General features: G+C 47.0%; 1 protein-coding gene across 1 annotated transcript; it reads left to right on the top strand.

Annotated features, from left to right (window-relative positions):
- Positions 1-3,087: 3,087 nt before the first annotated feature.
- Positions 3,088-14,459, top strand: LOC100492519. The gene is made up of 9 exons (XM_031891154.1): positions 3,088-5,728; positions 6,652-7,028; positions 9,631-9,680; positions 10,173-10,384; positions 11,464-11,729; positions 11,818-11,943; positions 13,011-13,149; positions 13,754-13,786; positions 14,105-14,459. Exons 1-9 carry the CDS (start codon positions 3,253-3,255, stop codon positions 14,368-14,370), a joined length of 3,945 nt encoding a protein of 1,314 aa, XP_031747014.1. The 5' UTR covers positions 3,088-3,252; the 3' UTR covers positions 14,371-14,459.
- The last annotated feature ends 7,106 nt before the right edge of the window (positions 14,460-21,565 follow it).

The following is a 21,565-nucleotide window of genomic DNA, read 5'->3' as shown; positions in this document are numbered from 1 at the left end:
GTTTGCAGCAATATCAAACTTTATATAACTTTGGAATAGAAGTAGAACAGTTTTAGGAATGACTGATACTCTTATCCTGGGGAACTTGTGTGGGCTATCCACGGCTGGCACTGCCTCTGTACTTTGCCCAGCCCCAACTTGGATCCGGATAGACCCCCAACCCTTAAATCGGTTCAGTCCCTTCCCCAAGAGCTCTTAATTCCCCCCAGGTAGCGCTACCTGCCCCAGAGTACCTTCCCCACTGAAAAGGGTGGCTGCTCCCACGTAGCAGGTAACCGGCAATACCTGTTCACTCAAGGGACAAACACTGAGAGCTCCACAGAGGCAGGGGCGATTCTGGACATATCGCCGCCTGAGGCGGCTCCTGGATGCCGCCTCCCCCACGCTCCCCAGCACTTACCTTCTGAGCGCAGGAGCGGGTCTGGGGGTGGTGAGATCGCTAGCAATTGCACTCTCTGCACTAGAAGAGCCGAATTTCCGGTTTAAAAACCAGAAATTCAGTTCTTAAAGTTACCAGGAGCGGCTTTTTGCCACCCCTGGTAACTTGGGCGCTTCTGCACAGAGGACTGATTCCTTCCTGGCAGCCCAGCAGACTTTTATCCTTTCAAGTCTAACACACAATACTTTGTCTGGCTGCTCACTCTGTATCTCTTTCAACTCTGGCAAACAACAGCAGGGGCTCCCTTTATAAACTGCTGGGCCCGCCCCTAGATTTTTGGCTCCAAAGCTTACGCACACCTCTCCCAGACGTGCGCTGGGGCAGCCAGCCAACCGGATCCCTCCCCAGGCTGTAGCTAGGCTGGATGAGATCACAGACTCTTCGGAAGAACTGCAAATCCTATGCAGGAGCTCAATGCTGCTCATTCTAGCTCAACCCTAACTGCCTTACACCCCTAGAGTGGTACTGGTACGGGGGTCCAACCCTAACTGCCTTACACCCCTAGAGTGGTACTGGTACAGGGGCCCAACCCTAACTGCCTTACACCCCTAGAGTGGTACTGGTACGGGGGTCCAACCCTAACTGCCTTACACCCCTAGAGTGGTACTGGTACAGGGGCCCAACCCTAACTGCCTTACACCCCTAGAGTGGTACTGGTACGGGGGCCCAACCCTAACTGCCTTACACTCCTAGAGTGGTACTGGTACAGGGGCCCAACCCTAACTGCCTTACACCCCTAGAGTGGTACTGGTACGGGGGCCCAACCCTAACTGCCTTACACTCCTAGAGTGGTACTGGTACGGGAGCCCAACCCTAACTGCCTTACACCCCTAGAGTGGTACTGGTACGGGAGCCCAACCCTAACTGCCTTACACCCCTAGAGTGGTACTGGTACGGGGGCCCAACCCTAACTGCCTTACACCCCTAGAGTGGTACTGGTATGGGAGCCCAACCCTAACTGCCTTACACCCCTAGAGTGGTACTGGTACAGGGGCCCAACCCTAACTGCCTTACACCCCTAGAGTGGTACTGGTACGGGGGCCCAACCCTAACTGCCTTACACCCCTAGAGTGGTACTGGTACGGGGGCCCAACCCTAACTGCCTTACACCCCTAGAGTGGTACTGGTACGGGGGCCCAACCCTAACTGCCTTACACCCCTAGAGTGGTACTGGTACAGGGGCCCAACCCTAACTGCCTTACACCCCTAGAGTGGTACTGGTACAGGGGCCCAACCCTAACTGCCTTACACCCCTAGAGTGGTACTGGTACGGGGGCCCAACCCTAACTGCCTTACACCCCTAGAGTGGTACTGGTACGGGGGCCCAACCCTAACTGCCTTACACCCCTAGAGTGGTACTGGTACGGGGGCCCAACCCTAACTGCCTTACACCCCTAGAGTGTACTATACAGGGAGCTACACCTGCCTCTATCTAATGCCTCATTCACGGGGCCCTGTTCCCCGACTTCACTGGGCCTGGGCCGAGCCCCGGGCTCACAGCAACACCCACCATGTCCCTAAGGTGGAAGCAAACAACAGGAAGCTGCCACTCCTCTCCCAACACTATACCAAAGTCAGGCAGGATGTGGTCACCATACCTTCTAACCAATAGCACACATGTGTTAATGAACTCACTTAGATACATTCCCTTCTGCCCAGCAACTAAGGGAACTGAACCTGTAGGGATTTAAAGCCATAGGGACCATTTAACCCTATGGGTTCCTACATTCACCCCTGGGAAAAACCCATTTCGTCCCGACAATGGGGTACAATATCAAACACATCACATTACCCACAGAATACCATAGTACCATATGACATCCTCTTCTGGTAGTCTCTCCAGAGCACTACCGGGTAACAATGGTCACTGAAAAACAAGCAAGGCATTTCAAACATTGCAACATATCAACAGTGCAAACAATAACATTGGTGCAGAATGGGGTACCAGGCCTCCCCCCATTCCAGTCCCTTTATCCCCACTGACAGTCCTTCCAGAGCAGAAGTCAGGGCAGGCCTCAGTTCAGAGTCTTTGCTTTTCCCAGCAGGGCATTTGGCATTGAGGGCATTTAGCAGCAAAATCACGCAGCTCCCTGGTGACCTCCGCATTGCACGTTCCACAGCAAGGAACCATAACTCTCCTGCCTTCACTGTCAGACTTCTGTATAAATGTGCCTCGCCAGACATACCGCTTGCCACTATCAGGCTTTGTTCCAAACGTGCCACGCCAGATGTATCTCTGTAAAAATTCAATCACCGCCACTTCCCCTGTGGCACCACCGGAAACTCCAGCCGGAGTGTACTCTTCCTCCCAGCCATTTTTACATTAAATTTTTTCAGATTTTGTTTGATTAGCGAATCTTTAAACTAATTCCCTTGGAACAGTAACCCAAGTAGCATAACACAGTCACTTGTTTGAGAAAAAAAGACCATCTGTTTTGTTGCTAGTGGTTGTTAGACCTGGTGTAGCCATGGCAGCCTGTATTCTCCTTATATTACTGTGTATCCAACAAAGCTGCATAAATAACTTGCCAGACTGGTTATTCCTTCCCTGCACGACCCTGACATGCACTGATTGGGCATTGGGGAATTGTACATAGAGGGTGGGGCGGGGAAGGAAGGCACATGTCACGGGCGGCTGAATTCTTGGAAGTAGCAGTAGAGAAGTGAAAGTGAAAGGAGCAAGAGACACAGAGGGAGTCTCACAGCACCATTAACGGAGAAGCTGAGCATTATCAGCAACTACAGCAACAGCTAAAGCTGCCTCTCTGCCCTACATACCCAGCAACTCTCCCAAGTATAGAAGCCAGCCTAACATGTCGCATGAACAAATCAGTATCCTGGGGAAGGAGGATTTTGTGGAACCAGTGCTGGAAACTAAGCTGTTCCCGAAAATACCCTCAGTCAACAAATATGAGAGCAGGGGGCCTCCAGATCGAAGGGATATTGACATGCACAGTAAATTCAAAAGGTACCTGAGCTTTAAGGATGTGTTTGGTATGTTTTATAGGCTCCGTTTTACATCAAGAGAAAATAAGCTGGCCAAAGCAGGTTTCTACTATGTGGGCCCCAGGGACCGTGTGCGGTGTTTTTCGTGTGGGGGTCAGTTGGAGATGTGGGAGGAATGGGATTTTCCTCTCACCCGTCACCAACAAACCTTCCCTGAATGCCCCTATCTGCAGGAGCTGAAAGCCAAGGGGGAATGGAAAGATTATCACTATGAGCCAGGCCTGGGCTCCAACATATTAATGGAGAAACCCCTTGGGGACCTGAGTGATGAGCGTCGCAGGTTGGAGACTTTCCGGGGGCACAGTAATTATTTCCCATATTACAGGCAGCTGATAATGATGGCCCAGGCAGGATTCTGTTATGTGGGACCTGGGGACCTAGTAAAATGCTTCATTTGTGGGGGGGAATTAGGTCAATGGGAGAGCTGGGATGTGCCCCTCACCCGACATCAACACTCATTCCCTGGATGCCTCTATGTGCAAAAGCTAGCAGCTGAAGGGGCTGGGATACAGAATCAGAAACAGGGCCATACAGGGTTTAGTAAAGAGAAATGTTTGACAACTGAGCCCCCCAACATTCTGGGGAAGAAATCCCATGATGATATGAGCAATGTGTATAGCAGGGCAGAGACTTACCGGGGGCACCATAAACATTTCCCCTATATGAAAGAGTGGGACTTGGCTCAGGCAGGGTTCTACTATGTGGGACCTGGGGACCTAGTAAAATGCTTCATTTGTGGGGGGGAATTAGATAAGTGGGAGAGCTGGGATAAGCCCCTCACCCGGCACCAACACTCCTTCCCTGATTGTGCCTATGTGCAGGAACAGAGGGCCCAGACCACTGGCACACAAGATCAGACCCAGGTGTGCCCAATGCCAATTAAAGAAGGGGAAAGTGGGATACCAGCACACTATAGTGGCTCCCAAAACCCAGGGGAGAAACCCCTGGGGGATATGAATGATGAGTACAGTAGGTTAGAGACCTACAGGGGGCACAGGCAGTATTTCCCTATGGCAAACCAGAGGAAGTTGGCGCAAGCAGGATTCTCCTATGTGGGTCCTGGGGACCGGGTGCGGTGCATCTCCTGTGGGGGGGAATTAGAGAAGTGGGAGCGATGGGATGTACCCCTCACCCGGCACCAACACTCTTTCCCTCACTGCCCCTATATGCAGAAGCTGAGAGACGAGGGGGATGGGAAAGATAATCAGTCCAAGGTGTGCGCAGGGCCCATTAAAGAAGGGGAAAGTGGGACAACAGTGCCCCTCAGCAGCTCCAGTAACCTGGAGGAGAAACCCTGTGGGTACATGAGTGATGAATACAGCAGGTTACAATCCTACAGGGGGCACGGTCAGCATTTTATTTATAGGAACCAACAGGGCTTGGCTAAGGCAGGTTTCTACTATGTGGGGCCCAAGGACCGGGTGCGGTGTTATTCGTGTGGGGGGGAGTTGGAGAACTGGAAGTTCTGGGATGTTCCCCCTACTCAGGACCAACACTCACCTTCTGACTGCCTACATCTACCTGAATTGTTCCTCAGAACGACATTTATGGTAGGAAAACAGGTTATATTGGGTATGCTAGACCCCAGCATCCCGCTGCTGAGACCCCTTGGACAAGTGAGTGCAATAAGCATCAGAACAGAAAGTTATAAAGTTGCCAAGAAGCATTTCCCCTATCAAACATCTGATGAATTGGCTTGGGCAGGGTTCTTCTATGTGGGACCCGGAGACCGTGTGCGGTGCTTCTCCTGTGGGGGAGAAGTGGATAACTGGAAGCCTGAGGATGTGCCCCTCACAAGGCACCAACTTTTCTTCCCTCACTGCTCCTATGTACAGGGCCTTTCCATCAGACACAGCTACTTTATGGAAGAAGGAGTTGGACCGGGTTTTTTGGACACCAACATCCTGGGGAAGGAAGCCCTTGGAGACATGAGTGATGAGTACAGCAGGATACAAAGTTATCAAGCTGTTAAAGAACATTTTTCAAATCAAACCCCTATTAAATTGGCCTGGGCAGGATTCTACTATGTGGGCCCAAAGGACAAGGTCCAGTGCTTCTGCTGTGGTGGGGAAATTGATAAATGGTGGTCAAGGGAAGATCCCCTCACTGAGCATCATCGCAGGTTCCCTCAGTGTCACTTTATCCTGGGCAGAAAAGCTGTGAGTAATGACCCTTATACAATGACTGAGATGCTAAAAGGCTTAAACAATCAGCAATCACAGCCAACTGGGACAGCTGCACCATCACAGGATGGACCCGTTTCTCCAGAGGGGAATCCTCCAGGTAAGGGATCACTTCCTAGTCTTTTTATGTCCAGTGAAATGTTTTGAAGCTCAGTTGGATTTTCCTTGTCTTCCCCATCAGTCAGCTCTCTGATTGTCAGTGGATGGATGCGGGGGCCTAAATGAAGCTTATCAGTTACAGAGGAGAAAGCATAATTATATGATTATCAGTACCAACATGTTACACCATGCTTTGCAGAGATTATACATCATTCCCATCAATCCCTGCTCTAGTGGAATGAGTGGAACACATACACCAGGGTCAGTTTGATTAGGCACTAATTAACCCACCTGTATAATATTGTAACATATACATATATTTGGGGTGATCTGGAACACTGCTTGATGCCAATCCCACCTCAATATAGGAGGCATGAAAAAGCTTCAGCTGTGTACAAGGAAAGACCATGGGTCACACCTGGGAACAGGGGAAGGTATAGCTTGCCCCAGGACAGAGCCCATAGCCCCCACCCTCTGGGTGCTGACTAGCCTTTTTAAGTTTAAAAGTAGGTGCCAGAAACCAAATAAAACCTACCATATTTACTACATACCCCCACCAATGGTAGGCAACATTGATTTAATGCCCCTACACTAGAATAAGCTGCATTTCTCCATAACAACTCAGAATGTTATATTTTTAAACTCCATCCAAAGTTTTAAAAAATACAGTTGGCTGCTTTGTTTTTATTTTTTGGAGAATATAGAAGTAAGAGCAGCCTGCGGCCTGTACAGTAAGCACCAGCCAAACACACGGGGAACCTTCACACCTTACGTCTCTGAATAATTAGATTTAAATCCTGCCTTTTGATGTATAGATTTGATACTTGTTCACTTATTCCAAAATGTATATTGGGCCTAACCTGGATCAGCTTCCTTTTGCATATGTTAGGCTTTTAAGTGTAATGCACTTTATTCATGTTTAAGGAGGACTGGAAGAAGGACCTGCTGGAGGAATGGCAGAGGGAGATGCTGGAGGAAAGGAAGAGGGACCTGTTGGAGTAATGGAAGAGGGACCTGTTGGAGCAATGGAAGAGGGACCTGTTGGAGCAATGGAAGAGGGAACTGTTGGAGCAATGGTAGAGGGAACTGTTGGAGGAATGGAGGAGGGAGCTGCTGGAGAAATGGAAGAGGGAGAAGCTGAAGGAATGGAAGAGGGAGCTGCTGGAGAAATGGAAGAAGGAGCTGCTGGAGAAATGGAAGAGGGAGCTGCTGGAGGAATGGAATTAGAATTGAGAGAACAAGAAGAGGAACCCTACAGCTGGCCCAAAGCAAGCACAATGGAATGTGAGCTCTGTGGGAAGGTGAGCACTTTTGGCAATTGTTTCTAAAAATCATCAAAAACCCAAATTCTCCAGATGATCTCCAGTGCATGTATATAACAATATAGTAGGGATGCACCGAACCCAGTTTTTCTGGTTCGGCCGAATCCGAAAATCGATCCCAAGGTATTTGGCAAAATACTGAACCAAATCCTAATTAGCATATGCCCCGCCCAAACCGAACCAAATCCTAAATAGCATATGCTGCCCTCACCGTGAGGCATTCCCCAAACTCACTGCCCTCACCGTGAGAAACCCCCTACCCAACATCCCCCGGCAGGGCATTCCCCAACCCCCTCACTGCCCTCACCGTGAGGAACCCCCTACCCAACATCCCCCGGCAGGGCATTCCCCAACCCCCTCACTGCCCTCACCGTGAGGAACCCCCTACCCAACATCCCCCGGCAGGGCATTCCCCAACCCCCTCACTGCCCTCACCGTGAGGAACCCCCTACCCAACATCCCCCGGCAGGGCATTCCCCAACCCCCTCACTGCCCTCACCATGATGAACCCCCTACCCAACATCCCCCGGCAGGGCATTCCCCAACCTCACTGCCCTCACCGTGAGGAACCCCTACCCAACATCCCCCGGCAGGGCATTCCCCAAACCCCTCACTGCCCTCACCGTGATGAACCACCTACCCAACATCCCCCGGCAGGGCATTCTCCAAACCCCTCACTGCCCTCACCGTGAGGAACCCCTACCCAACATCCCCCAGCAGGGCATTCCCCAACCCCCTCACTGCCCTCATCGTGATGAACCCTCTACCCAACATCCCCCAGCAGGTCATTCCCCAACCTCACTGCCCTCACCGTGAGGAACCCCTACCCAACATCCCCCAGCAGGGCATTCCCCAACCCCCTCACTGCCCTCACCGTGAGGAACCCTCTACCCAACATCCTCCAGCAGGGCATTCCCCAACCTCACTGCCCTCACCGTGAGGAACCCCTTCCCAACATCCCCCGGCAGGGCATTCCCCAACCCCCTCACTGCCCTCACCGTGAGGAACCCCCTACCCAACATCCCCCGGCAGGGCATTCCCCAACCCCCTCACTGCCCCCACCGTGAGGAACCCCCTACCCGACATCCCCCGGCAGGGCATTCCCCAACCTCACTGCCCTCACCGTGAGGAACCCCTACCCAACATCCCCAGGCAAGGCATTCCCCAACCCCCTCACTGCCCTCACCGTGAGGAACCCCCTACCCAACATCCCCCGGCAGGGCATTCCCCAACCCCCGCACTGCCCTCACCGTGAGGAACCCCCTACCCGACATCCCCCAGCAGGGCATTCCCCAACCTCACTGCCCTCACTGTGAGGAACCCCTACCCAACATCCCCCGGCAGGGCATTCCCCAACCCCCTCACTGCCCTCACCGTGAGGAACCCCCTACCCAACATCCCCCGGCAGGGCATTCCCCAACCCCCTCACTGCCCTCACCGTGAGGAACCCCCTACCCAACATCCCCCGGCAGGGCATTCCCCAACCCCCTCACTGCCCTCACCGTGAGGAACCCCCTACCCAACATCCCCCGGCAGGGCATTCCCCAACCCCCTCACTGCCCTCACCGTGAGGAACCCCCTACCCAACATCCCCCGGCAGGGCATTCCCCAACCCCCTCACTGCCCTCACCGTGAGGAACCCCCTACCCAACATCCCCCGGCAGGGCATTCCCCAACCCCCTCACTGCCCTCACCGTGAGGAACCCCCTACCCAACATCCCCCGGCAGGGCATTCCCCAACCCCCTCACTGCCCTCACCGTGAGGAACCCCCTACGCTGCTTCAAATTAAAGCTCCATTCACATTAAAGCTGATCCTTTTTATGGGAAAAAAGTACCCCCCCCCCATCTGCCTATAATCCCCTCTAATGTACTTGCACAGAGTAATCATGTCCCCTCGCAAGCGTCTCTTTTCCAGAGAAAACAACCCCAACCCTGACAGTCTCACCTCATAGTTCAACCCTTCCATCCCCTTAATCAGTTTAGTTGCAGTCTCTGCACTCTCTCCAGCTCATTAATATCCTTCTTAAGGACTGGAGCCCAAAACTGCCCCCATACTCAAGGTGAGGCCTTACCAGGGACCTATAAAGGGGCAAAATTATGTTCTCATCCCTTGAGTCAATGCCCTTGTTTATACAAGACAGCACTTTATTTGCTTTAGTAGCCACAGAATGACACTGCCTGGAATTAGACAACTTGTGATCTACAAAAACCCCTAGATCCTTCTCCATTAAGGATGCCCCCAACACACTACCATTCAGTAGATAGTTTGCGTTTATATTATTTCTACCAAAATGCATAACTTTGCTCTTATCAACTTTGAACCTCATTTCCCTGTTTGCTGCCCAGTTTTCCAATTTAGTCAAATCTCTCTGCAAAGCGGCCGCATCCTGCATGGAACTTATAGTTTTACACAATTTAGAAGGAAATTTTACAATAAAGTCACATAAGGAAAGGTGCTGATACAAATTATTGTACAACGAGTACCACACAAAGTAAAAAAGTCAAGCAAATGTTTGCAAATAATGTATTCTACTTACTGACATATTGTGTGTCCATCAGTTGAGTTTGTTTCCCTTTCAGATCCCTGCTGCAACACCAGCCTTTCCTATAATAGACAAGAGAAAATACAGGTAAATGAATTTAATGTACTTTGTTGTCTCATTAAACTCTTTTGAAGCTTCAAAACATAACATCTGTTTACACTTAGTTATATAGCATGTTAGTGGCAATCTGTACCTTAAATCTGAAGCAGGCCTAGGTAGGGAAAGTTGCCCTTGGTAGATGCTAGCTTGGGGCTAGGAGACCCCCTAATAGCTCACCTCAGTGTTGAGAGGCAGATAGGTTAGTCAGCAAGGGCAGCTTGTGTCCCTGATGATGAGTTGGGGTAGGACCCAGTCGGAATTGCACCAGTTACTAATATTAGGTGTGGTTACTGGGAACTGCCAGTGGGGGCAGTTGGAGAAGGTTGTGCACTGTTGAGCTGGAAGTGAAACATGAGTAGGGGGCAATAGAACTTATCAGGGGGGCTTTGCTCTTTTGGAAGCTCAGCAGGGATCGTGCACCCCTTGTAATCAACAAGATTCCTTGTATCCATTGCCCATAAATATTATTTTCCATTTCAGGTTAGATCTGCCCCATGGAGGTCTCTTCCACTGTTGTGAGACAGGAATCATGTTTCACGTTCCTTCACCTTCTGTCATTGAATTTACGCTCAGCTCTTGGAGAGATTCTGCGCTGCAACGCCGATATGATGCTGTCGGTCCTGTTTTTGATGTGAAAGTAATATCTGGCTTGGTGTCAGCAGTCTATCTGCCTCACTATGTGTGTCTGAAAGGTAAGTCCTTACTGAGATGGCAATTAACATGATTAAGTTTGGCAAGACTAATGTTCTGACAGCATCCTCTCATCACTTCATCCCATTCCCGAGTGCGAAACTCTTGGGCTTCTGTCTGTCTCTGGAATTCCCTGCCGTAAGCTATCAGACTCAACCCTTCCCTACAAATTTGAAATGCTCCCTAAAGACCAAGCTGTTTAGACAGTATTCACTACACCCTGATTGATCATAGATCACCTTACCATAAAGAATTCTCATTATTGTCGCTTATTATGCCCAATGGTGTATAAGGCAGCAACAAAGTATTTCCACTTCTGCCTGTCTTTGGCCAATGTTGTGACTGGGACCCATGTTTGTTGAAGGCACTTAGGCTCTGCCTCAACTGCACACCGCCATGTCACGTTAGGCCGGCCTCTCCTCCGCTTCCTATCTGGTGGTTAGTAAAGGGCAATGTTGTTGGTTGAGTCTGCACTACAACCTAGTGCATGGCCAACCCACTTCCATTGCTTTTGCATTATAATGGTGGGCATGCCCTCTAGATGACAATGAGTAAGAAAGTCATAGTTTCAAATCTTCTGGGGCCAGAAAATGCGATCAGTTCTTCTAAGACGTGTAGTATGGAAGGCTGACAGCTTGGCTAAGTTACTTTCTGTCATATGCCAGCACTCTGAGCCATAAAGCAGGGTTGACAGCTCTGGTACAGGCGGTTTGGTGGTAATTCTGTATTGTTAAGTGCTAAAGCTATACTAAGTTCTTTAAGTACCAGTGGGTGTATTGCACCATGCAAGGGGTCCTTCACATTAATTTGTAATTAAATAAAAAAATGTAATTAAATATTAAAGCACCATATCCTGCGTATGCCACTGACAATATGTTTATCTGTTTGAGCTTAACAACAACTTGTTTGAGTTGTTAATGTGTGTGTTATGAATTAAAGAGCTGGGTAACTTGCTGGAGCTACTGATGATGATGATGATGATGATGATGATGATGATGATGATGATGATGATGATGATGATGATGATGATGATGATGAATAAAATATTACACATAAATATATAGTAATTCTTTACTTACAGCTGGAAACATCGATGTCAGCCAATTCAAAATCGCTCATTATATAGATGACAATGTGGTACTGGAATCACCAACAAGAGTTGAACCTTTTTACATAGTCCTGGAAAATCCCACCTTCTCCCCAGTGGGGGTGGTTCTATTACGGGCAATGACTGAAATATTTAAAGTAAAGACTCGGATCCATGGAGTGGTCCATCTGTATTGCAGCTACAGAACAGGTTATACCATTCACCTCCACTTCATGCCGGATGACTGCTCATTACACGAGGTGATTACAGAATCTTCATTAGCAATTTATTTTCCAAGATATTTGTGCCTTTATAATGAAATCTGTAACTTTATTGATCAATAATTAGGCTGTTAAAGATAAAGAGAAAGAACACGGATTTCATTTTATTAGCAAACCTTATGGGACCAGCGCGGTGTTTACTGCAACTGACTACACAGTGACGGCACCGGACTATGCAACAATAAGACCAGATGTAAGTATGGCATGGGAGTCTGTGCAGCTGGAGATTGAAACAAATGCTCTTAAGCAATACTGACAATAGAGGTTAAACCCCATTAACAAACCCGCCATTCACTCTCACTTGTGCACATTATCCAACTACAGTATGGGGGGGCTTCCTCCATCTTTTCCACATACAGAAAAAACGGATAGAAGAACAACTGAAAGTTCTGTTCCTCTAGTCTAGAGGGGTGACTTCTGGTAAGCTGGTCTTTTCTATGGGAAAAAATAAAAGACATTTTTTCAATTGCAGTCTAGTTGCCAGTCTCTGCACTCCATCCCAAATGAAAAGGCCTTACAGTGGGATCTCCTTAACTGTTATTCTATGTGCCCTCCTTCACTCAATGACCCCATTCTAATTCCACTGCCCTATCTACTCTAGCTAATGCATAATGCCCTATTTCACCCCCCTTACCTAGTTTAAACACTCCTCTTAGCTATCCGTTCCCCTAGAACAGCAGACCTCCTTCTATTTTGGGACAAACCATGGCTATTTAGATTGTCCCCCAAACAAAAATCATCCCAGTGCTGTAGGAACTCAAGTAGAACACATGGCATCTCACCTGATGGTATAGTCGGTTGGGGCACTGTCAGTAAGGCATTTCCTTCAAAGGTTTTCAAAACCTTCAGTTTAAATGGTGACCCCTTTCATGTCAGCCAGACATACTATACCATACTGCACATTCATTTGTAATACCACCACCTCTGTCTGTAGGCATTCTAAATGATAATGCTTATCCATCTCATACAACCTAATCTTTATCATTTTGTGACTGAGCTAAAAAAAATTTTTTCTTGAAGATGTCTTATGGCCAGTCACTCATCATAGGAGGCAACCAACAAGTGTCTCAGGGTGGCGCATAGGGGAGACTTCTTTATATCTCACCTTAATACCGTTTCACTGCCATAATAGAGGGATTTGCACCCAGAACTATAATAATATGGAATTTCCTACCTGGGTGAACCCTAAGTTATCTGTAATGAGACCTTTATGAGGCTGTTTTACATGATCTGCACAATGAATTGTTTTATTTGTTCTAGACTATTCCAGTTCGTTTTAATGGAGATTTCTCTGAAATATATATACCTTCATCTAAAATGGAAGAAGAAATCGAAATTTCCTTGAAACCAGGTTCGGAAACAGAAACCAACTCAGTATGGGGCGCTACAGTGAGGAGAGGTAACTCGTTTATTTGTCTTTGATGTCGGTGCAGTATTATACTGTTATATAACCAATACTCGGCCAAATCAGGCAAATTCATGGGCCTGCCCGAACCGAATCATTAAACTCATCACATAAACATAGAAGTTGAAAACTTTTTCAATGCAGTTCTTTTTAACCCTATGGTACCTTCATTTGTAAATGCAAATTAGGGACTGGATTCTATTCAGTATTTTGGGGATTCGGTCGAACCCCAAGTCCTTCATGAAAGGTTCGGACCTTTCACAAATGATTCAGGGTTTCGACCGAATCCCCAAAATAGTGGATTTGGTGCATCCCTAGATATTAATAAGGAAGGCAAAGGATGAGCAAATATAACCAGAGTAATGTTAAACTACATACTTTAATGGGAATGAGTAAAGAAGGAATAGATAAAATAAGTTGCCTAATCCTTGAGGCAGTGAAGCTCATTTAATAAATCGAAATTGCACTTCAAGGGTAAGTTTGTAATGAAATATAAAAATAAAATGTTAGATCTATTGCATAATGATGTACAGTATATGCTGCATATACACAGCTAAATCATTTTTAAATTATTTTCTAATATTCTTTTTAATTTCAGAGGATCTTGGTTCAAGGTCACAGGAGGCTTCTGGTTGGTATTTTTTTTTTAATTTGCAAGTTGGTTTTTGTGCTGTGGCAACACTATAATGTGGCAGATACACAATCTCAGTACCGGAACTACTTGTGTTTCATTTATTCCCATTAGTGAGAAAGGTAGGAAAGAGTTAGTTTGTGATGGGGTCGGGGAAATGAACGAGGCCAAATTTATTGCCAGAGATAGGCAGCAGAAGCCAGGGAGGCTGTTGATTATATAGAGCCCTAAAAACAAAACAGAATCATGTTGTCCCCCCAATTTTGATCTCATTTGAGAAAATTTCAAGCCTTTACCATTGTCCTTTGTTTTTTGCAGGCATAAAGCACTTTATAGATAGTAACCGTTCAGCTTTGATTGACAGAATGTCTGTCCCCACCATTAATGTTGTTCTGGATGAGCTACTGAACGAGGAGATCCTGAATGATGAGCAGTACAGCACTGTGAGGAGCAAGAATATCTCCCAGGAGATGATGAGGGAGCTTTATAGCTATGCCAACTCCTGGAGTCACCAGGATAAGGACATGTTCTTTTTCCTTCTGTCAAAACACAATAACTCACTTGTCAAGGATCTCATGAAATAATAGAAGAATCCCCTCAGCCCTTCAGGAGTTGGATTCAAGACTAGAAGAATACCCTCAGCCCTTCAGGAGTTGGATTCAAGACTAGAAGAATGCCCTCAGCCCTTCAGGAGTTGGATTCAAGACTAGAAGAATGCCCTCAGCCCTTCAGGAGTTGGATTCAAGACTAGAAGAATGCCCTCAGCCCTTCAGGAGTTGGATTCGAGACTAGAAGAATGCCCTCAGCCCTTCAGGAGTTGGATTCGAGACTAGAAGAATGCCCTCAGCCCTTCAGGAGTTGGATTCAAGACTAGAAGAATGCCCTCAGCCCTTCAGGAGTTGGATTCAAGACTAGAAGAATGCCCTCAGCCCTTCAGGAGTTGGATTCAAGACTAGAAGAATGCCCTCAGCCCTTCAGGAGTTGGATTCAAGACTAGAAGAATGCCCTCAGCCCTTCAGGAGTTGGATGTTCAAGAAAGTGAACATCTTGGCCATAGTTTTACCTCTCTGGCAGCACCCATGCTTACAGATTCTTTAATTCTCCAGGTTGTTTTTGTACAATTTATTACAGTACAGTATTGCAATTAGACAGAACTGCAAGTTTATTCTGCCCCTGAAGCACATGTAGAAGGGGAAGTATTATGTATTATGAGTGTTTTACCTTCTAGCATCCACTCTTTGTCACCATCAGTCAGGGGGCCTCAGTGCCCACGTGTACTCATTTGAAATCTCAGAGTGATACAGTTCTGTAGCTGCTGGTTCCTCACCCCAGGAAGACTCTATACTTATAGACTGATATACCTCATTATGGTCTGTACTCTCCTAACGATTACCCTTAGTTTAATGAGAATTTAGATGATCATCTCACAGTTTTAAACCTAAGCACAGGTACTAAGTCCATTGTCCATTACCCAGATGTGAACCTAAGTCCAGGTGCTTATACTATTACTTGACAACCTCAATGCCTAGCAGCAGCCAGTAATTGGTGCCAGGAGGCTAACATGTTTTTGGATGTATGGAAATGTATGTAAGTTAAGATGTTTGGTCTTGCCTCTGTTTTCTATTTGTATTGTACGTTTTCACCATAATAACTAAGGAATGTGCGTTTTTTTATTTTTTTTTTACTCATAAATACTGTAAACTCTGGAAGAACCTCAGAGACGATGTTAGTGAAGCAGTGAAGGTGCTAAGGAAGTTGCCCAGCCTTCAACCCAAATCTGGTACTTAGTGTAGCACCCAGCCATTAACCCTAGTGCCGGGATTAAGAACCTCAATGGAGTAGAAAGTCCCTCATCCAGACATAAACAATAAACTAAATGATTATCACAATCACAGCCATCTTAATATTTTCAATTAATAGAGGTTCCTAAAGGATAGGTTTAGTGTCATACTGGTCCACCAGGAGACCCGCAAACTTTGACCTGGACCTATGGGAAAAAACAGTTCTCCATGAACTCTTATGGTGCTTGTGTTGCTCTCCAATCTTTTTACATGTGACTGTGGCTCACCAGTATAAAAGGTTGGGGACCCCTGTCCTAAGGTGTGTACTATTCTTTGCTGGATTAAAGGGTAACATGACTCAATCGGATATGGTTAAAAAACACTTTCATCCTATCCTATTAACAGTGTGAGGTCACAAAAGGGTGTGTCATAAAATTAGAAAATACTAATAATTTTTTGAATACATTTATTGGTACCTTCTAATACTGTAATAAATCCGTTGTCTCAGCCCACTACGTGCATTTTGGCGCTTATATTCCTCAAAGCACAACCATGTCCTCTTCACCATGCAAGTTGTATATAGAGATGTAGCGAACTTTTCGCCGGCGAACTAATTTGCGCGAACATCGGGTGTTTGCAAGTTCGGAAGTTTGCAAACTTTCCGCGTATGTTCGCAATTTGGGTTCGCCGCGGTTTTTTTTTTCGCTGCGTTTTTTCTCAGCCTAAAAACGCTGCACAACCACACATGGTGTTTTTCAGCCTTGTACTGGTATAAGCAAATCCCGTTTCCATGGTGCTAATAGTGCGAAATAGCAAAAAACGCCGCATATTTCCGCTAGGTCTGCCCGTTTTTACAAACGCTGTGTCAACAACGTATTTTTCAGAGAAATTTTTGCCCTTGATCCCCCTCCTGCATGCCCCTGTCCAGGTCGTGGCACCCTTTAAACAAATTTAAAATCAGTTTCCCCTCACTGCCATCACCGTGAGGAACCCCCTACCCAACATCCCCCGGCAGGGCATTCACCAACCTCACTGCCCTCACCGTGAGGAACCCCCTACCCAACATCCCCCGGCAGGGCATTCCCCAACCCCCTCACTGCCCTCACCGTGAGGAACCCCCTACCCAACATCCCCCGGCAGGGCATTCCCCAACCCCCTCACTGCCCTCACCGTGAGGAACTCCCTACGCTGCTTCAAATGGAAGCTCCGTTCCTCTAATCTAAAGGGGGGGCCTCTGGTGCGTTGATTGTTTTTATGGGATAAAAGAACCCCCCCAACTGCCTATAATCCCCTCTAATGTACTTGTACAGAGTAATCATGTCCCCTCGCAAGCGCCTCTTTTCCAGAGAAAACAACCCCAACCCTGACAGTCTAACCCCATAGTTTAACCCTTCCATCCCCTTTACCAGTTTAGTTGCAGTCTCTGCACTCTCTCCAGCTCATTAATATCCTTCTTAAGGACTGGAGCCCAAAACTGCCCCCCATACTCAAGGTGAGGCCTTACCAGGGACATATAAAGAATTATGTTTTCATCCCTTGAGTCAATGCCCTTTTTTATACAAGACAGCACTTTATTTGCTGTAGTAGCCACAGAATGACACTGCCTGGAATTAGACAACTTGTGATCTACAAAAACCCCTAGATCCTTCTCCATTAAGGATACCCCCAACACACTACCATTCAGTAGATAGTTTGCGTTTATATTATTTCTACCAAAGTGCATAACTTTGCACTTATCAACATTGAACCTCATTTCCCAATTTGCTGCCCAGTTTTCCAATTTTGTCAAATCGCTCTGCAAAGCGGCAGCATCCTGCATGGAACTTATAGTTTTGCACAATTTAGTGTCATCAGCAAAAATAGAAACAGTACTGTCTATGCCCACCTCCAGGTCATTAATAAACCCAATAAGGCTGTTCTGTCCCCAGTGGGCAAGCCCAGAGTTGTGAGAGGTGGGGCACAGGGTATTGCTAAACTAGATTAGGGTAAGCTTCTCTAAATAAATGTGTTTTTAGAGATCTCTTGAAGGCAGAGAGATTGGGAGAAAGTCTGACAGTTTGTGGGAGTGAATTCCAGAGAAGGGGGGCAGCCCTTGCAAAGTCTTGAATGCGAGTGTGTGAGGGGGGAATGAGAGAGGAGTTGGGGAGCAGGTCAGTAGGGGGGTAACAAGCAGGTTGGATGGTACCTAGAGATGAGTTCAGAGATGTAGGGTGGGGCAGAGATATGAACTGCTTTGTATGTGAGAGTCATTAGTTGGAATTTTATCCTGGATGGTAGGGGAAGCCAGTGCAGGGATTGGCAGAGCGGCACGGCAGGGGGATTGGCAGAGTGGCACGGCAGCGGGATTGGCAGAGTGGCACGGCAGGGGGATTGGCAGAGTGGCACGGCAGGGGGATTGGCAGAGTGGCACGGCAGGGGGATTGGCAGAGTGGCACGGCAGGGGGATTGGCAGAGTGGCACGGCAGGGGGATTGGCAGAGTGGCACGGCAGAGGAATTGGCAGAGTGGCACGGCAGCGGGATTGGCAGAGTGGCACGGCAGGGGGATTGGCAGAGTGGCACGGCAGCGGGATTGGCAGAGTGGCTCGGCAGGGGGATTGGCAGAGTGGCACGGCAGAGGAGGAGCGGTTGGAGAGGTGTATGAGCCGGGCAGCAGTATTCATTATGGACTGGAGAGGGGACAGTCTTTGGAGGGGAAGGCCAATTAATAGGGAGTTACAGGAGTGAATTAGAATTTTGGCAGCGTCTTGGGCGATAAATGATCGTATTTTGGAAATATTTTTTAGGTGAAAGGTATAGGCCATAAAATAGATACTGTATATTTTCTAATATACAGTATATATATATATATATAAATATATGTAGGGGTTTACCAAAAATGGGCCCTTAGGACAGACACCCCTAGGACAGGCCACAGGGTGGTGCTAGTTAATGGGACACTGGGATGACTGGGTTCTAAATAGTTAACAGGGAGTATACCTGTAGTTCGGGCTGCAGCCACAGGGTGGTGTGCAGGTGATATAAGGGGATGCAGCCATGTGCTGTGGGCAGACATTTTATTCCAGGGACTGCTCCAGTAGTGGAGCACGTGGCGAGAGTACCGTAAGTTACCCAACAGGAAAAGGGTCTCAATGAGAAGTGAGGAGTATTGCCCTGCCGTGTATGAATTGTATATGCCACTCCTGGAGAGGTCTTTGCTCTAATAAACCATTGCATCTGTTTCACATATATCACTGTGTTGAATATCCTTCATACCCAGAGAACCACTACCACGCTGGTAAGGAATTATCCCAGGGTGGGGGTACATCTGCCAGGAGTAAGTGGGTCCTATTGAGGGGTACAGTAACCTATCAAGTTCCCAGGGTGTGGATTGAAGTTCTACAAGATCATCCCTGGGTGGAGGCACACCTTTAAGGGAGAAATCCCTGTTAACCCCCATAGTAAGCGGGGGCTCAGGACTCCTGTAGCGCCAAGTACAAGTAATCAGCAGGTAGCAGCACAAGCATCCGCAAAAGTGGGCTACATATATATTCCAAAGGAAGTATACCACACTAAGAGCAACATGAAAAAATGATCAATTTGGTGGGGAGCATTTTCAGCAGATAGACTGTTTTAGAAGGTTGTCTCGAACGATCCCCAACATGGCAGTCAATGTGCGGTGGCTGTATTATGAGCCCCAAAATGGGAAAAAACAGGCGCCATGGCGGGTCTAGACTCCATGGTCGTAGGCGTAACCAGTCGTCTGAGTTGACGCTGCAGGTAATAGCGCTTGTCATGCCCCACTTAGGGGCTCGTAGTACATCCACCGCTCACAGCTTACTATGCGGAGCGGGCAATCGTTACAACCGGCTTATGCGATCTAGTTGGGGTTAGCCGTGCAGGTTATGGCGCCTGATTTTTCCCATTTCGGGGCTCATAATACAGCCACCGCACATTGACTGCCATGCTGGGGATCGATCGAGACAAACCTTCTAAAACAGTCTATCTGCTGAAGTTGCGCCCTAAACCAGGTGACACCAAATTGATCATTTGTTTTTGTTGCGCTTAATTTTTTCATGTTGCGCCCATTCTATATATTTTAAACATTCTGAACACATTATGGACAGTGGGAGGTGCAGTTCAGTTTACTGATCTCAACTTCTATATACTTACCTTTAACTTACTTTGTGGTTTACCTGTGCTTTCACAACACTTTGTCCTTTATTTCTGTTATTTGATTTATATTTTGATTACTATTTTCCTTACTTTTATGTTTTGTGTACTTTAACACTCTTTATGACGTCACTAAACATTTGGCACCATTGTTGGGTTTATTAGGGGGGGGTTTGTGTGTCACACTTGCACTTTGAGAAAGGCTGCCTAGACAGCCGAAACGTTAGTCACTTGTTTAATAAAAAAAACTATTTTGATCTTAAGACCTGCAAGTGCGGTATACATTCTTTTGTATTCTATGATATTTTGCACTGGACCCAGGTACATTTTTAACGTCGGTTATACGTGAGTGCCTGCTTCTACAGACTTCAACCAGAAGGAGCCAGTGCTCCAAGGAGCCCAAGAGTAGACAGCAAAAACCCTTTTGTGACTTCACACTGTTTATAGGATAGATGAAAGTGTTTTTTACCATATCCAACTGAGTCATGTTACCCTTTAAACCAGCAAAGAATAGTCCACACCTTAGGACAGGGGTCCCCAACCTTTCTTACTCAGAGAGCCACAGTAAAATGTAAAAAGACTGGAGAGCAACACAAGCACCATAATAGTTCATGGAGAACTGTTTTTTCCCATAGGTCCAGGTCAAAGTTTACTGGTCTCCTGGTGGACCAGTATGACACTAAACCTATCCTTTAGGAACCTCTATTAATTGAAAATATGAAGACAGCATTATGATATTCATTTAGTTTATTGTTTATGTCTGGATGAGGGACTTTCAACTCCATTGAGGTTCTTAATCCCTGCACTAGGGTTAATGGCTGGGTGCTACACTAAGTACCAGATTTGGGTTAAAGGCTGGGCAACTTCCTTAGCACCTTCACTGCTTCACTAGCATTGTTTCTGAGTTTACAGTATTTATTAGTACAAAAAAAATAAAAAAAAGTACATTCCTTGGTGAAAATGTACAAATACAAAACAGAGGCAAGACCAAACATCTTAACTTACATTCATTTCCATATACAAAACATGTTAGCCTCCTGGCACCAATTACTGGCGGCTGCTAGGCATTCTGGTTGTCAAGTCACCGTATCCAAGTCAAAGTCATTGTGGATGGGTATTTTGTGGGGTGAGATCTCCTGGATTACAAGGAATATCTATTGATCAATACCCTCTTTGGCCCGGTCAACCTTGAATGCTCCCACAACTCCTTTCATATTCAAGTTCCACTTCATTAGCTCAAACTTATAACAGATGTTTAGGTTGTCAGCATTAGAAATAAGTGGTGGGCATGTCCCAATGGTGCTTGGCCAGGAGCACTAGAGGACATGAGTAGCCAATCACAGCTGTGCTATAATGAGAGGGAACCAAGGAAAAATCTAAAAAAAATGTTGGAGTCTATGGGGGATGGCCTTCCTGTAATTTGGAGCTTTCTGGTAAATTGGTTTCAAATAACGGAATCCATACCTGTACTGTAATAAATTGTACAAAAAAAAAGCTGGAGACTAAAAATAATATACAGGGATCTGTAAGCATGAGCATGGGTGCTGCCAGGGAGGCAAAACTATGGCCAAGATGTTCATTCTCTTGAACATCCAACTCCTTGAATCCAACTCCTGAAGGGCTGAGGGTATTCTTCTAGTATTGAATCCAACTTCTGAAGGGCTGAGGGCATTCTTCTAGTCTTGAATCCAACTCCTGAAGGGCTGAGGGCATTCTTCTAGTCTTGAATCCAACTCCTGAAGGGCTGAGGGCATTCTTCTAGTATTGAATCCAACTCCTGAAGGGCTGAGGGCATTCTTCTAGTCTTGAATCCAACTCCTGAAGGGCTGAGGGCATTCTTCTAGTCTT

The sequence above is a fragment of the Xenopus tropicalis genome, chromosome 8 (genome assembly GCF_000004195.4).
Source record: "Xenopus tropicalis strain Nigerian chromosome 8, UCB_Xtro_10.0, whole genome shotgun sequence".
Lineage (NCBI taxonomy): Eukaryota > Metazoa > Chordata > Amphibia > Anura > Pipidae > Xenopus > Xenopus tropicalis.
This window is presented reverse-complemented; position numbering and strand designations above follow the sequence as displayed.